At 39.0% G+C, this 15,948-nt stretch overlaps 1 protein-coding gene across 4 annotated transcripts; it reads right to left on the bottom strand.

Annotated features, from left to right (window-relative positions):
* Positions 1–4,147: 4,147 nt before the first annotated feature.
* Positions 4,148–15,365, bottom strand: LOC102784267 (retinal Mueller cells isomerohydrolase-like). Of its 4 annotated transcripts, none has more exons than XM_087830564.1 (15): positions 15,238–15,365; positions 14,284–14,366; positions 11,333–11,483; positions 10,831–10,938; positions 9,759–9,900; positions 9,391–9,538; positions 8,879–8,960; positions 8,607–8,739; positions 8,179–8,321; positions 7,958–8,087; positions 6,623–6,737; positions 6,406–6,500; positions 6,189–6,300; positions 5,366–5,530; positions 4,148–4,322 (listed from the first exon to the last, which is right to left on the bottom strand). In XM_087830564.1, exons 1-15 carry the CDS (start codon positions 15,246–15,248, stop codon positions 4,240–4,242), a joined length of 1,701 nt encoding a protein of 566 aa, XP_087686690.1. In that variant the 5' UTR covers positions 15,249–15,365; the 3' UTR covers positions 4,148–4,239. The 4 variants fall into 4 exon arrangements, with proteins under 4 accessions (XP_087686690.1, XP_087686691.1, XP_087686692.1 ...); XM_087830565.1 differs by having other exon boundaries at positions 4,148–4,319; XM_087830566.1 differs by lacking the exon at positions 14,284–14,366 and having other exon boundaries at positions 15,238–15,334.
* Positions 15,366–15,948: the final 583 nt, after the last annotated feature.

Here is a 15,948-nt window from a genome sequence, read left to right as displayed (position 1 = left end):
GGTATTACAGGTATTGCACTGCAGTGGTTTGTATCATATCTATCTAATAGACTCCAATTTGTGCATGTAAATGGAGAGTCCTCTTCACACACTGAGGTTAATTATGGAGTTCCACAGGGTTCAGTGCTAGGACCAATTCTGTTTACATTATACATGCTTCCCCTAGGCAGCATCATTAGAAGACATAGCATACATTTTCACTGCTATGCAGATGACGCCCAGCTCTATCTGTCCATGAAGCCAGATAACACACACCAATTAGTTAAACTGCAGGAATGTCTTAAAGACATAAAGACTTGGATGGCCACTAACTTTCTGCTTCTTAACTCAGATAAAACTGAGGTTATTGTACTCGGCGCTGAAAAGCTTAGAAATATGGTATCTAACCAGATTCTTACTCTGGATGGCATTACCTTGGCCTCCAGTAACACTGTGAGGAACCTTGGAGTCATTTTTGACCAGGATATGTCCTTCAACGCACATATTAAACAAATATGTAAGACTGCGTTCTTCCATTTGCGCAACATCTCTAAAATTAGAAATATCCTGTCTCAGAGTGACGCTGAAAAACTAGTTCATGCATTTATTACTTCCAGGCTGGACTACTGCAATTCATTATTATCAGGATGTCCAAAAAACTCACTGAAAAGCCTTCAGTTAATCCAAAATGCTGCAGCAAGAGTACTGACAGGGACTAGAAAGAGAGAGCATATTTCTCCTGTTTTGGCTTCCCTTCATTGGCTTCCTGTTAAATCCAGAATTGAATTCAAAATCCTGCTCCTCACATACAAGGTCTTAAATAATCAGGCCCCATCTTATCTTAATGACCTTGTAGTACCATATTACCCTATTAGAGCACTTCACTCCCACTCTGCAGGCCTACTTGTTGTTCCTAGAGTATTTAAAAGTAGAATGGGAGGGAGAGCCTTCAGTTTTCAGGCCCCTCTTCTGTGGAACCAGCTTCCAATTTGGATTCGGGAGACAGACACTATCTCTACTTTTAAGATTAGGCTTAAAACTTTCCTTTTTGCTAAAGCATATAGTTAGGGCTGGACCAGGTGACCCTGAATCCTCCCTTAGTTATGCTGCAATAGATGTAGGCTGCCGGGGGATTCCCATGATGCATTGAGTTTTTCCTTTCCAGTCACCTTTCTCACTCACTATGTGTTAATAGACCTCTCTGCATTGAATCATATCTGTTATTAATCTCTGTCTCTCTTCCACAGCATGTCTTTTATCCTGTCTTCCTTCTCTCACCCCAACCGGTCGCAGCAGATGGCCGCCCCTCCCTGAGCCTGGTTCTGCCGGAGGTTTCTTCCTGTTAAAAGGGAGTTTTTCCTTCCCACTGTCGCCAAAGTGCTTGCTCATAGGGGGTCATATGATTGTTGGGCTTTTCTCTGTATCTATGAAGCGCCTTGAGGCGACATTTGTTGTGATTTGGCGCTATAGAAATAAAATTGAATTGAATTGAATTGAAAAGTAACTAAAGATAATGCAGTATTTGATTCTTTTATTGATTTCATACAGATACATACAGGTCATTTCCAAAAAAAAAAGGGAAATGTACTAGTAATCATTCTATTTCATGTATTTGATTATTTCAGATGTAATTCATATTTTAGAGTAGTAATAGTAAATTACTTCGTGTAATCAAGATGAGAGACCACGGCTATAAAAGCGAAGGTGGATTTAGGAAGTCTGTCGCAGCCATGTCCTGTCCGTTTGTACGCAAGCAACCCATTGCGGAAGGTGCAAGATTGATAAGGAGAGCATTCAACCCTAGGGCCAGCTCCTCTGCCGGGGTGTGACGAGGGGGTGCAGGACCACCACCTGTCTTTTTTTTGCTCTGCCCTTTTCTTGGTTGCTGTTATAAACAAACAAACAGATTATTTCAGGGTCTCTTTTCAAGAGACTAAAAGCAATATAAGTGATAAATATTACCATTCTGTAGAATATTCTTATATTTCACTTTTACTTGTTCCCATGTTCTAGTGCAGGGGTCGGCAACCTGCGGCTCCAGAGCCGCATGCGGCTCTTTAGTCCTTATACTGCGGCTCCGCGTGGTTTGGGAAAATAAATTAGTATTTAGCTGAAGTGTATTTTATTTGTGTTTAGTTCTTTTTTTTTTAACTTGTAGTTCTAAATTGGAAGATTATTGTGATATTGAAATATAAAAATAAAATTATATTCTATTATTTTTTCATCGCTCAAAATAAGCGTCACACTCGCGGAAGCCGGTGTACCCGCCGAAACGCCGTGCATTTATCGAGACTTTCAACCCCAGGTAGGCCAATTATGGATCTTCGGATCCACATTATGTCAGCAGCTGTTCTCCACCGTGAACTATGTTAAAGACAAACACCGCTCACGCCTGACAGATGACAGCTTACAGTCCTGCGTAAACTGACTTCGTACAGCCCCGATTAGCAGACGCTGTGTGCAGAGGTTCGGGACCATAAGTCTTATTGTAAACATATCACGGCAGACCGACGATGTTTGCATGAACACGCTTTTCAGCATCTCTTTATTGACCACTTTTCACACACGGTTGCTGTACGCATACAGCCGGCTGTAGCTTTTCACCTCACAGCCCGACATACACCACCAACAACACAACAGCACAGATAGCGCAGACGTAAAGGCAGCGAGGCGTGATTGCGGGTGTGGCTCAGGTGCGTCCGCCTCCCCTGCAGCAGCGCTGCAGACCACGCCCCACCGCACGCAATAACCTGGTAAAATACATATTTAGGCAGAATTTTGCAAATATCTACTTTTAATTTTTCAGCAGCATAGTGCTTTTTTATTTTTTAAAAGTCAGGTCAAGGCTCCAACAGCCCAAAGGCGATATAAGGGTGGTGGCTGAGAACAGTTTTTGTTTGCTGGATCATTTTAGTTCAGGTTGGTGTCTTTCCTTTTGTTATGTTTCTTTAAGAGTTCAAAATGTGTTGATTACATAAATAAAATGTAATTTTCTCTGTAGCACTTCATGGATTTCATAAGCAACACACCTTAGTTGTTCACACAAAGCATAAAGGTAAAAAACAATATATACAGTGTTATCTTCATTTTAGATGTCAAAAAGTATTTGCGGCTCCGAGTGTTTTCTTTTGCGTGGAAACCGAGTCCAAATGGCTCTTTGGGTGTAAAAGGTTGCCGACCCCTGTTCTAGTGGGTCCTGTTGTGGCTCTAATGTGAAAGAGGATATAATGTAATATAATATAATAAATTACTTACAAGTTTAATTTGTCAGCAACTTTCTGCCAGCCCCCTCTCCTTGCTTTTGCAGCCTTTGCAGTGTTCCCTTGCGTTTTAATTAAACTCTGAAACTCCTGAAATCCCTCAATCAAGAGTTCTTGCTCTGCTGCCGAAAAATACTGAGCGCGCTCCTTCGACATTTTCGCCGACCAATCAAAGGGTTGCCGATCAATGTTTCTACTATCGATGCGTAGCCCCTTTTAAGCCACCCAGTGATCTCACATTACTTCATCCAGCTGTACTAATCGTCAACAACAGGTGTGTTCGGAGAACCGGAATAGCGAGCTCAAAGTTGGCGCGATGATTTGATCTTGGATGTAGTAAGCGAGGTGCGAAGAACGGACCCCAGGTTTTGATTGTCAGCACTTTCAGACCGAGTTGCAGAACAAAATATTTCTCTGGGATGTTTACACACAGCAGCCTAGTGGTGGATCATTCCTCACTCAGAATGCCTGACAGCGAATTGATCTATAAGCGATTCAATCAGTTCAGTTGTTTGTTCTTTACAACACGAAGCATGAACAGCAGTGCATTGGCTCCTTTTACCTGTAGCCTTACACGTAAAAGAATGATTTCCAGTTTCTTTCTCACAGTGAGGATTAATGCTTATTAATATAACATGAGTATCACTTTGGTACTTAAGCTACGTATCTGCATTGGATCAGAACTGGAAAAGTTGGATCAGTGCAGCCTACATTTTGGTTTAAAATTCGTTTCTTCCTGAAAAAAACAGTTGACTAGAAACACGTACTCTATTTCTGTCAGTTTGTTCCAAAAGAAACCCAGTTTAGAAAAAAAAAAGTAATTATCGTAGTACAGTTTTTTTTTTTTTTAGTTTAATTATCATGAATTTTAACATTTTGTGTAGTCATTTGTTTGTAATGTTTTGAGGAAGAACACAGAACACAAGTTTTTTTTTTTTTTATTAACCAAAAAGGGAAATTACACATTCACATAAAATTTAAAAAGATCATCTTATATCAACTAAAAACTACATGTAATATGAGAAGAGAAGACACGTACATGTCGTTGGTCAGTGGGAGTGCTGATGCCAGGGTGGTACGCTGCTGAATAAACAGAGATCTGCTTTAGTTTAATAACCCAACATTTGACCTCCTGCTTGTGCAAGCTGTAGACCTGCAGAAACATAGCACTGCTTTTATTTGCATGTACATTTTTTCTTCTAAATTCAACAATATAATTGGCTTATAAACAGTGCTGCATATACATGAAGGTCAACGATAAACGGCTAGCTTTCACAAAACACTGTGAAAGTTTGATTATACTTCATATTTACTGTATTTGGTGCCAAACTAAGTTGTAACAACCACAGTGTGTACACAGAAACAAGCTTGGGAACATATATGTACAAAGTACAGTTAATCCACAACTATTCATCTGGTATTATAACATGCTGTTGATTTTCTAAAAAGATGTTGAAATCTGAAGATTCAATTTGAATGCAATAAAGAGTCAAATTTAAAGTGATATCAAAAGTCCATGCGCAACAAGCAATGGTGCTTAATCCAAATGACATGAATGCATCAATATATAACTCTTTTCTAATATCATGTTAATCTCAGTTTTGGATTGACACATTTGTGGGGTTGTTTTAGTACGTGGCCAGACCCATATCCTGCTCATCACATAATTTTACTGGATTGGTAGGATTACATATTTTTATAGCTCATATTTCCAAACGTTGCCTCAATTTTGTGATGAGTGATGAATGTATGCACGGATTTATTTTTACAACATGTGTTGTCAAAACAAATACACATTAACAGTTTTTGTATTTGACCAAAATTGTTTCAAATACCTGTAGCAAAAATACCGTCTGTGTACATTTGTGGCTTTACAACAACAATTACATAAACATAAACTGATTATGCAGTAAATGTGGTTGATGTAATGCTTCGCTGGGCTTCTTCTCACCACCAGCTACAGGAAAAAAGAACCAACATGCATTGTGTGGCCAGGTAACATATGACAGAGACTGCTGAAGATTTTTTTTTAGCAGCATTGTAAAGCAATGATGGGGTTTCATTTCCATAAGAAAACTTGTCTATGGTGGGAGAAAAGAGCCTGACTGGTGTATTTCATGAAGCACCTGTTTGGAAGAAACGCAGCTTCATGGCTTGTAAGTCCCATGCAGGGTGATGGGGATGATAGTGTTGACCTCTGCCCTGGCGAGCTCTGTCAGGTTTCTGGCATCCAGCACCAGGAGGGAACCTGGTCTCTGCGCACCTGGCTTTACCACAATGCTCAGCAACACACCTGCAAAACCCAGACACGGGAGGCAACTGCTTGTGTGCTCTACAGCAAACGTTCATAAGGAAAAACGCAAAAAAGTTGTTTCAAATGAGCGTAATGTGTCTACAGTTAGAGTTTGGGTGTGTAAAGATAATAAAATATGTATTTTTGATGCTGAATAAATGAAAGAAAGGATAAGTTTGCATCCCATATTTAGGTTGTGTCATCTATGCTAGGCAGAGATTTATGTAGCGCTAATAAAAACTTTGGTTTGAAACATACATTACACAAAGTCGACTTATATATCAAACACTTGCCAATGTGTGAATGACTGCAGTGTAGCTTAAAATGTATCCTTACTCATCTAATTTTCCATAAAAACTTAAAGCATTTACAGGTATTCCACTTACTGGACATAGAAAATAATGTGCCTTTGGATCATAGACTGTATATAAAAAAAAAGAGGCGGTCACTTTACCCATTGAGCATATTCTAGATGATCCTTGTTTGTTTTTTTACTTAATATAATAACAACAAAAATGATAAGCATCTAATAAAGAAGACAATAATTTAATAAATGAATTTCATGCTTCATTCAATATGATCTGAAAGCCACAAACACACTGAAGACTAGTGTTAGTGTGTAATTCTGTGGGCTAAGATGTGAGAATGTGTCCTACCATCATCCTCCTCTGTAGCTCCGGGTGACGGCACAAACAGTGGCTCTGATGGGTAACTGTCCTCCTCCTGCCACACCCAGGTCTCTTTGGTCTGCACATTCAGCTTGACGATCTAAAGCAGCAACCAGTTGCTTTTAATGTCTTGTGGAGTTAGCTAACGTCACAGGCCCTGCAACTGTCCTCGTCTCCTGATGTGTTCAATGAAAACCCTTCTTACCCTGTCAGGAATGAAGTGGTTGAGTCCCAGGCCGTAGGCGAAGGAGTACTTCTTCCCACAACACTTTGAATAGTTGATCTGTGGAAACTCGAAAGCTGAGAGAGTGACACAGAGAAAATAAATGAATATAAGCACATATTTAATATGTTATAACAATCAGTGTATTATGTACCCACATATTGGAATATACAGAGAAACTATAGTGTATATGTGATACCCTGTCTTGGTCCAGAAAACAGCACTTCAGGTTCGAGCCAGATAGTACCGTCGCTGTGAAGAACGGCGGTCGCTGTAGTGTACGACAGAGATACCAGATTCTTCCCCTGATCCTCCTGAAAACACACACAAAGTTGTGTACAGAATACAATGGAGCTTAAAGATAAAGAGATATCATTCCTGGGTTACAGTAAATGTTTTGGCTTCATGCAGTTTTTTTTTAGGGTTGAATAAACATGGAACGACAGAACATTTTGTTGTCACAAATTAAAATTATTTGTGATGCTGCACAATTTTCTCAGATCTCAGATCTTGTATGTCATATAACAACTAGATTTTTATTTGGGTTATTTTTATTACTTCCTGATATGACAAACAAGCTAACTAATTGGTCAGTCCAATGTTGTAAATCCAGATGCTGAACAAAATGCTGAAAATACAAAGATAAAATTTACCCCAAAGCAAGTTTTAGCCTTTAAAAACAGATCCCGTTATTTCATTATTTTCTGATTCATGAATGTCTAATACTGCTCTCACAGTTTTGATGAAGAGTTCAGCAGGTGAAACAAAAGGTATTTAAATACATTATTAAATTTTTAAGTACATTTTAGGTTACACAGAGAGGCTAATGATTGTTATTCCCAATTATACTATGATATAATATAATAATAATAATATAATATTGTATCTAATATAAGTAGATTTAATTTAACTTGACCTATATTCAGATAAACAGGTACACATAAATATCAGTGACAACACCTTTTCCACTTATACTGTAGTAGCAAAAATTTGCTTTAGAGGCCGTGAGCTGACCAATTAAAACCGATATGAAGAAACGATTCCATGAGTCCATTAATCACTATTTGTCATCTACAATGTTTCTGATCAATCCTATGGCATATTAGATTAAAAAACTGGTAGCACGTTATAATACGACCTGTGTATTAGGTGTAAGTACCCTGTAATTATATGCAATTTGCAGGCCAGCGTTTGGAGGAAACAATGACACTGTAAGACCCATGACAAAGGTGCAAGTGTCCTGTACTTATGTGGAATTTGGAAGCAACAAGTCAGGTTTTTGCAGGAAAAGCCAGGACCCTTACTGGAATTGAGCTTGCGACTCCCACTCTAAAGGTTTGTAGTCTTACCACTACACTATCTAGCTGCTACAATACCTAATACTGTGTTGTTATAAAGAATTTTCTTCTGCATTTTAGGAAATGTGGCCTGCCTAATCAGTAGATCCTGTTACAGTGCTAAATAATCACTATTAATGATCGAACATATAACTGATGACATTAATAACTTGCACTATCTCTGTGTGTAGACTCACTCTGTGAATATCCAGTGGAAGGACATATCGTCTGACCTCGGGCTGTGGAGCTCGTGCAGCTGCTTTCTTCACCTCCTCCCACTCCTCTTTCAAATTAGCCAGGTACAGGTAGTTATACACAAATTCATGACTGTAAAGAAACACAGAGAGAGTGAGAGAGATGTCACATAATTGCATGTAAGATGTAAGACACTAGCACAGACACACAGCTTTACACTTACCCTTTCCACGTGCAGAGATCGACAACGATGAATCCTTCGTCTTCATAGGCGTTAATATGGTGAAAGAGGTTGAATGCTGATGTTCTGAACTTGTGACTACTCAGATAACCCGCTGGCTCTTTACTGGCCAAGTGGAACCATGTCTGCAGCACACAAACACACATACTCACTGACCAGATGATACCAAGCAGACACACATTACCAATCAATTAACTTTTTCCCAGGAGAAGGTTTAGAAACTTGGAGCAAGCAGGGGACTTTAGTAAATAGCACAGCTGTGTGGCTTTTCGTGAAATTAATGCAAAAGAGTCCAAAAGATCTAATATAAATTATATTCAGATATTGCAGGTGTTTGTAACTCCAGCATTTAAGAACAGACTGGATTCCAGGATTCCACGGGCCTTCTTTAATGCCTGTGCCCTGCCTACCCCCATGCTGGCGTTGGACTCAAAGCAGTCCATGTATGTGGCTCCTCTGAAGCTCCAAGCTGACAAGAACTTGAGCAGGTTGATCTTCACCGGCTGCTCCACGAATACAAAATAGTTGTCTGTCATACCGAAGCTGGAGACAGATAAGCAAAACAGTGAAAGACACTCAGAGGCAAAGCACAGTTCATCTTAATGGTAAAACGTCAAATACAAAGAGAAAGGAACAAAAACAAAAAACAGGCTTTGTGTACATGTATGAGATAACTCTGTACCTGTGTACGTAGGAGGGTTTAAGCCTCTCACTGCTTGGCAGCTGGACCAACACTTGGGACTTCTCTATGGGGTCTGATTTATCTGGAATCACAGAGATACAAACATATACATTGTTCCTGACAATTTTATTTTAATTCTCTGCATTCTGCTTGATTCAACTTTTCTTTTAAACCTTTTTCTTTTTTTAAATCGTTGTCTCATTTTCTTTTCTTCTTTTTTTTGTTATCCACCGTTTTCTTCTATCCTGTTCGCTCCCTTTTTATCTATCATATTCTTCTTCTTTTTTGACAGTCTGTCGTCGCAGTAACAAACAGTGCTTAAAAGCTTATCTGGAAAATTCAGGCATGATCCTTTCAAACCCAAATCTCTATAAGATAAAAATTTACTATATAATTTAAAGGTCAATAAACATCAATAAACATAATAATAATAATAATAAAATAATAAAATGATAATCAATTAAAACATATCCATTGATAGTCATTGAGAGTATTGTGTATAATAAACTCACCTTTCGGAACAGGTGGGATCTTAACAATGTTATAAGCCAGACTCATGTTCTTGCCAAAGCAGTTACCAATGTTGTAGACCGTGCCATCTGGTTCAATGTGGGGGTGGGCGGTCACCCCATTCACTGAGAGGTACTTACAAAGATCCACCTATTGCAAATTGGAAGACATTCAAGTTGAAAGCTAAATATGTAAAATCACAACCGGAAACAGTCATAGATGCTGCAAGGAAAGAATAATAAAGCAACTGAAAATGCAGCAACTAGAACTCTTCCTTCTGGCATATTTGGGGAGGGTAAAGCTTTAATAAAGCTACAAGAAAATAATAATGGCTCTAGCTTATTGTAAATTTAAACCAATCAGCTCCCACCTTTTTTAATGTCTCCAGTGAATCAGGGTCAACTTTTGTAATGTAGTTGGTCTCAGTGACTGCGTAGAAGTCTTCACCAATCGGGTAGACGTTCACTAAACAGTTATCTGTCACTTCAATGCCTCTGAAGTAAGTAAAGAACCTGAAATTACAAGCACGAGGAAAACTTTATATTAAACCAACCGTTTCCCTAAACCCATATAATGTATAGTAATAATACAACAACACAGGCACAACATGGTAAGATCAGTGTATGTGAACCAAAAGCTCAAGTTTGACACTGTTTTACTCCTGGGATTTGTAAAGCATCAAAGAGGGAGGATACCTTAATATGGTCATCTCAGGAACCCCAACCCACCTACTGGTAAAACTACCTGTTTCTGATGAAGGTTGAGTTACAAGGAGGGAGCTAAATGGATTGTTTTTAGTGTATGAGCTGAGAGGATGCACCAAGGCTCATTATAATATAACATGGATATTTATTAGAATATTGATAGTTATTCATAACTATGACTCGTGAAAACTACTATATGAAGTTCAAGAATAAAAATATAGCACTGGGAATGAGCACGGTTCATTTAAGAACACTGAAGGGGGATATGTGGAACATAAATGACAAACACTAAGAATTAAAAAAAAAAAAAAATCTATAAATAGATCTTGAAAAAAACCCCAACAGGTTTCTCCAGGGATTGAACGCTTTCAACATCGTGCACTTCCTAACCACAGGAATGTTGCTTCCAGTCTAACTGTTCAGTACAGTCTCCTGGCCTCAGCTTTGCGCCAAATGAAAGGTTTTATCTTCTTATCTTGTTTTTTTGCAATACATCGATAAAATAATAATAAAGAAATAACCGTACATTGACAATTGATTAAATGGAAAATCAAATGAGAAAAGCATGTTTAAATGCAATCAAGGAAGCACAACAATTTAAGTCATATAAATAAAATGCTTTTCAATTGAATTGCATATTAAGTTATTTATTTATTGAGCTATTTGTTTTAATTTGACAGCTTTTGTACAGTGTAATGTTCCTTTTGTGTGCATTTTAGGGCATGGGTTTGGGATTACCTTGAGAAGATGTTTTTGCAGGGGTCTGGGTAGGCTGCCGTGCCAAACTCAGTGATGACAACTCTGTTCTCTGTCATGGCCCGAACATAAGCATCTGTCCTAATAAACCTGAGCACAAACATCAACTAGTATGCCAGCTGTTTTTGAATCCCACTCATATTACTTTAAAATTTTTTATTGTGGCAATCTTTGAAACACAAAAAGCCTTCTTCATTCGTTGCCTGTTTCTTTGCAACATCCCACTTTTCCTCAGCTGCAAAGAACTGCAAACCAAAATCAGATGTCATAAAAACCCACAACTGGAGCTTGGAGCTGCTGGGAATATGAGAACCAGATTTTCTTCTTTTTTTTTGTGGATTAAAGAGAAAATGCCTTAACGTCCTGATGTCAATACAGCTAGAAACGTACATTTTTAAAAGGTATTTCCTCAGAATACTGCAACTTGAAATATGAAATATAAAAATAATGTGCTCTGCTTTTGTAGATTAATCCGTTTTCTTACTTCCGGTAATAAGTCACCCGACCGTTCTTCAGGTCAAACTTATGGATGAGAGCCTGTCCATCAAACAGGTGCTGGAAATGTTCATCTCCCACCTCGAAGAGACCTGGACCCATCCTCAGAAGACTTCCCCCCAGCCATGACGGGATAACACCTGCAGTGATAAAACCATCAAATGAAGCCGTGCACATCCTGACCACATGATGCCACATTCTGCTGTCTAAAAACTCAGACTATAGGATTCTGTCCACACCTGTTTTCACACTATGCACACCAAGTGGTTAGTATCAAACTTTACCCATTTCTAACACCCCAGTGTCACTTATAACACTACAGTGTTTTTATCCACAAGACTGGTCCTGGCAGTAACACCAAAAATGCATTTTGCGTAGATGGGTGAACAGGTCAGGCCTGAAGCTGAGTATATCTCAGACTAAGTCAGACTAATGTCTTCTCTCTATTTTCCTTTCACAGTGGCCTTTATGTTAACCAATGTACAACATTTAGTTCAATCAAAAAACATTACACTCCATGAGGCAGTACATATACATGCCACATATAGACATATTTATATTTATTCGTATATGTTACATAATAATGTTATTATAAATCCTAACTATTGATTTTCTTAAGTATTATGTTCATTTTATTATCCTTCTGTGATAGCGATGTTTGTGTCTTTCGCGTGTCATGTTCAATGTACGTTACCTGTGAGTAACCTAATGGTCACCAAAGGAGTTTTATTGAAGTAAACACTAAATACGGAACTAACTGTAGGTATAACAAATAACTATACGTAATTTAAAAAAGCACACTAGTGTAGTGATAATGCTGGCCAGTGTATTTTCAGGCGTTGAGCTACTATGCCGTACATATTTATTTTAGTGTATATTACATGATTGCGTTAATATAATCCGCTAACTTGTGTTTATTGTTTCACTATGACTTTGAAATAGGCAGTGCACTTGTGGATGTCATAGGAGAAATGCCTTTTGCAGATGTTTCCATTTGAAATTTCAGATGATAAAAAAAATTAAGAGAAACCGCACGCTTGTGATGCAATTTTGTTGTTATATCAATGCAACCATCAGTGGAGGTTCTCAAGAGTAAGAGGGGTTAGAAAACCAGAAATGTAGATTCCATGTGAGGAAAACACAGTGTCAAATGCTTTAGCCCTGCATGCAATCTGAAGGCCACCAGATGGGGATAGCTGTGGTTACTGAAAGTGTTCCTGCATTCCCCTGTGTTAACCCTTTCCGGAGTTTATGGGCTCAGTCACTTATTTCATGAAGAACAGTGAAGTCTATTTTGTAAATCTTGGTTATACTATGTTTCAGAATGGCATGTCAATTTGTTGATGACTTGTGATTGACAAGTTGTTAGGGAGAGAGCAATCACACCTGCCCGTGTTTGTCGCACCTGCTTAAATTTTTTAATTTTTTTTTAGCTCAAGATGGTGACAATGAAAACGCCAATCATGAAGTTTCAAAACTGCACTTTAGAAATCAACAGATGACATTGTGACAGTAGCTGTATGTCCAGTTTTTATACTGTGCATGGCCTGGATCCTTCCCCTCCCCCCTTCCTACAGTTCATCATTGTAAACATATGCAATGACATGACCTGAAAGTTGTTGCGCAAGTTATAAAAGCAAACCAATATACTTTTAAGTTTAGAAAAATGGGCTCCCCCTTGTATACCTGCCATTACCTGCCACCTTCACACTGCAAATGTGAACATATAACAGAGGAGCGTGGCACATTGTTCTTTGCTTCTGCCACTCATAAGTAATAGTCATCAGATCACAGATGCAAGTTTATGGAGACAGGAGATCTGTCACAGCTAAATGTTCCTCAGCAAAATAAAGAATTTCTAATTTCCCACATGTGATCCTTGATTTGTTCATAATTGCCCAACCTGTAGAGGCAGCACGGTGGCATGGTGGTTAGCACTGTTGCTGCACAGCAAGAAGGTCCTGAGTTCAATTCCAACATCAGGCCGGGGTCTTTCTGTGTGGAGTTTGCATGTTCTCCCCGTGTTTGCGTGGGTTCCCTCCGGGTACTCCGGCTTCCTCCCACCGTCCAAAGACATGCAGTTTGTGGGGATAGGTTAATTGGATAATCCAAATTGCCACTAGGTGTGAATGTGCGAGTGAATGTGAGTGCGAATGGTTGTCTGTCTCTGTGTGTTGGCCCTGCGACAGACTGGTGACCTGTCCAGGGTGTACCCCGCCTCTCGCCCTATGATAGCTGGGATAGGCTCCAGCGCCCCCCGCGACCCTGAAAAGGATAAGCGGAAGCGAATGGATGGATGGATGGATGGATGCCCAACCTGTAATGATAAATCTTTAGAGGACCACGAGTCTCTCACAATAACTAAAGCATATTTAACTGCAGATTATTCATTACCGCTAAATCAGAAATCTCACGTAATACTGGTACTGGAGGAAATTTCGGGTGATTCGCTGCTGTTATTGTGTGTATATATATATATATATATATATATATTTATATTTCTTCATACATTCTTATATATTTCTATACTGTGTATTGTGTATTTTGTTGTACAGTTATTTTATTTTCAACTTTAATTTATATATTTTATCTTATTCTTTCCCAGTTAAATTTACCCTTCATTCTAATTTGTGTTGTACAGTTATTTCATTTTTAACTTTAATTTTTATATTTTATTTTATTTTATTCCTTCCTAGTTAAATTTACCCTTTTTAATTTTCATATTTATTTCAATCTTATTTATAGCCTTTTCTTTTTTTCTTTAGGTCACGAGCAGTTGTCTAAGCATTTCACTGCATATCGTACTGTGTATGTGACAAATAAAATTTGAATTTGAATTTGATTTTTGTCTTGGAGCCATAAATGTTAGTGATTAAAGCCACACTGCCATCGACACCACCATGCATTGCTACTTGTTTTTTGTCAGTCGCTCTTTCCTACCAGTGATAACTGCTGGTATGGGTTCATTCAGCTCCTCCACAGACTCAAAGATCTTCTTGTAGCTGGCAGCAGGATGCTCCACGCTGCAAACAAAATACAAAAAGTTTTTCTTTTTTGGACTTGTTTCCTAAAGGAGTTCAGAAATAATGAAATATGTCTACAAGTTTTCTCAACTGCTTGTTCCTTGTTTGTCTTGTTAACAGCCAGTTCGTTTGTCTTTTGTTGGATATTTTACCCATTGTCCTCCCCTCAAAGGGAGGGAGTATGTAATTGGTTCCATTTGTTTGTTTGTCTGTCTGTTTGTTTGCAGTCTAGCATCCATAGCTGTCAAGATATCATTTCCACATTTTCTCAAGTACATACCAACAACACCTCGAGCTGATTTACTTTTTGTGAAAATCAGGTCAAAGTCAAGGTCACACTGCATTATATTTCCTCAGCTGTCTTCAAACTTCACAGAAGTACAGTGGGCCTCCTCTGGGGGTTCTGAGTGGTCTTGTTTTGTCATGTATTATTATTTTTGTGTTTTCTTACATTTCTCTATTCCTTTTAAAATCAACAATCTTTCTCATAGTTTTGTTTTGCTTTGTTGCATTTGTGTGGTAGAAGCAGGGCTGAAATTCTTCCTCAGTTACTGGGCCAAGATTCCTTCAGAGTACATGCATCAGCTTTTCTGAGCTTTTCTAAGATCCATCGAGTATTTTACTACAGCACCAGTGACTTACTGTGAAATTTCAGGTTGAAACTCCCGAGCTAAACTGTTTGAAATCTGCTCCGATGACTCATCATCAGATCACTTCGAGCAGAGCAGAACAAAGCACGTCTGCCAGCTGCTTTCTGTTATGTTGTTGGGGAAAACCAGCAAAACCCAACCTCGAAAAGTCATTTTCAACCTTTCAAGCGTTTGTCTTTACTGCCATGCATCTGAGAAACTAAAGAGAAGATGTTACTCACCGGCTGACCATGCTGCTACGCTCTTCACACACTTTCACAAAATCTGCTTACAAAAGAGGCTCTGGCTTGTATTTAAACCCTGCACAGATTTCCTGTGGTAAGCAATGGAAACAGTGCCCCATCCACCCTCCTCTCCTTCTCCCCTCCCCTTTTCCATCCCTCCTCACTCCCCGTCCTCTTCTTCTCCTCCTCTCCTCGCCTATTTTCCCTTCATGCCTTTTGCTCCCCCTTTTCAGCACCCCTTCCCAAACCTCTTCCACCTCCCCCCCAAGTCTTAACCAGAGCTGAACAAACCAGCTTTGTGTCCTCTCCTTTCAGACGCCAGGCCCCTGGCTCTTTGCAGAACTTTCTCTGGCCCATCTAAACAAGGTCTGGGAACACAAACAGTCACCAGTGATGTGGGTCAAACTAGCAAATTCAGCCTTTAAAAGCAGTGTGTTTGTTGAAGGTGGATATGCTTGCAGAAAGAATCTTATCTAATTAGTTCCAGACAGCTTTGACAAAGGCTGGGAAACTATTTTAATTAGCTACTCAGTGAGGAAGGAGAGTAACACACACACACACACAAATGGGCTTCATTTCATCCTGCGACAGGTGGAATTCTTATTGGTTTGAGATGCTTTCCAATGTAGGTACAAAACACCAATGATGAATGCATGTGTGGTTAAACATGCACACGCCATCTGATCTGAGGTAAGCTCAAACATATCA

Source organism: Neolamprologus brichardi, chromosome 17 (assembly GCF_056152115.1).
Source record: "Neolamprologus brichardi isolate AB-2024 chromosome 17, ASM5615211v1, whole genome shotgun sequence".
NCBI classification, from domain to species: Eukaryota; Metazoa; Chordata; class Actinopteri; order Cichliformes; family Cichlidae; genus Neolamprologus; species Neolamprologus brichardi.
This window is presented reverse-complemented; position numbering and strand designations above follow the sequence as displayed.

Bases quoted from the DNA above. Each gene is read 5' to 3' on its own strand.
- LOC102784267 (XM_087830564.1), bottom strand. The intron at 8,322-8,606 runs GTAGGCAGGGCA...TGTGTGCTGCAG, and splicing joins AGTCCAACGCCAGCATGGGG to ACATGGTTCCACTTGGCCAG. The intron at 4,323-5,365 runs GTGCTTCATGAA...CTGTTTATTCAG, and splicing joins GCTGCGTTTCTTCCAAACAG to CAGCGTACCACCCTGGCATC.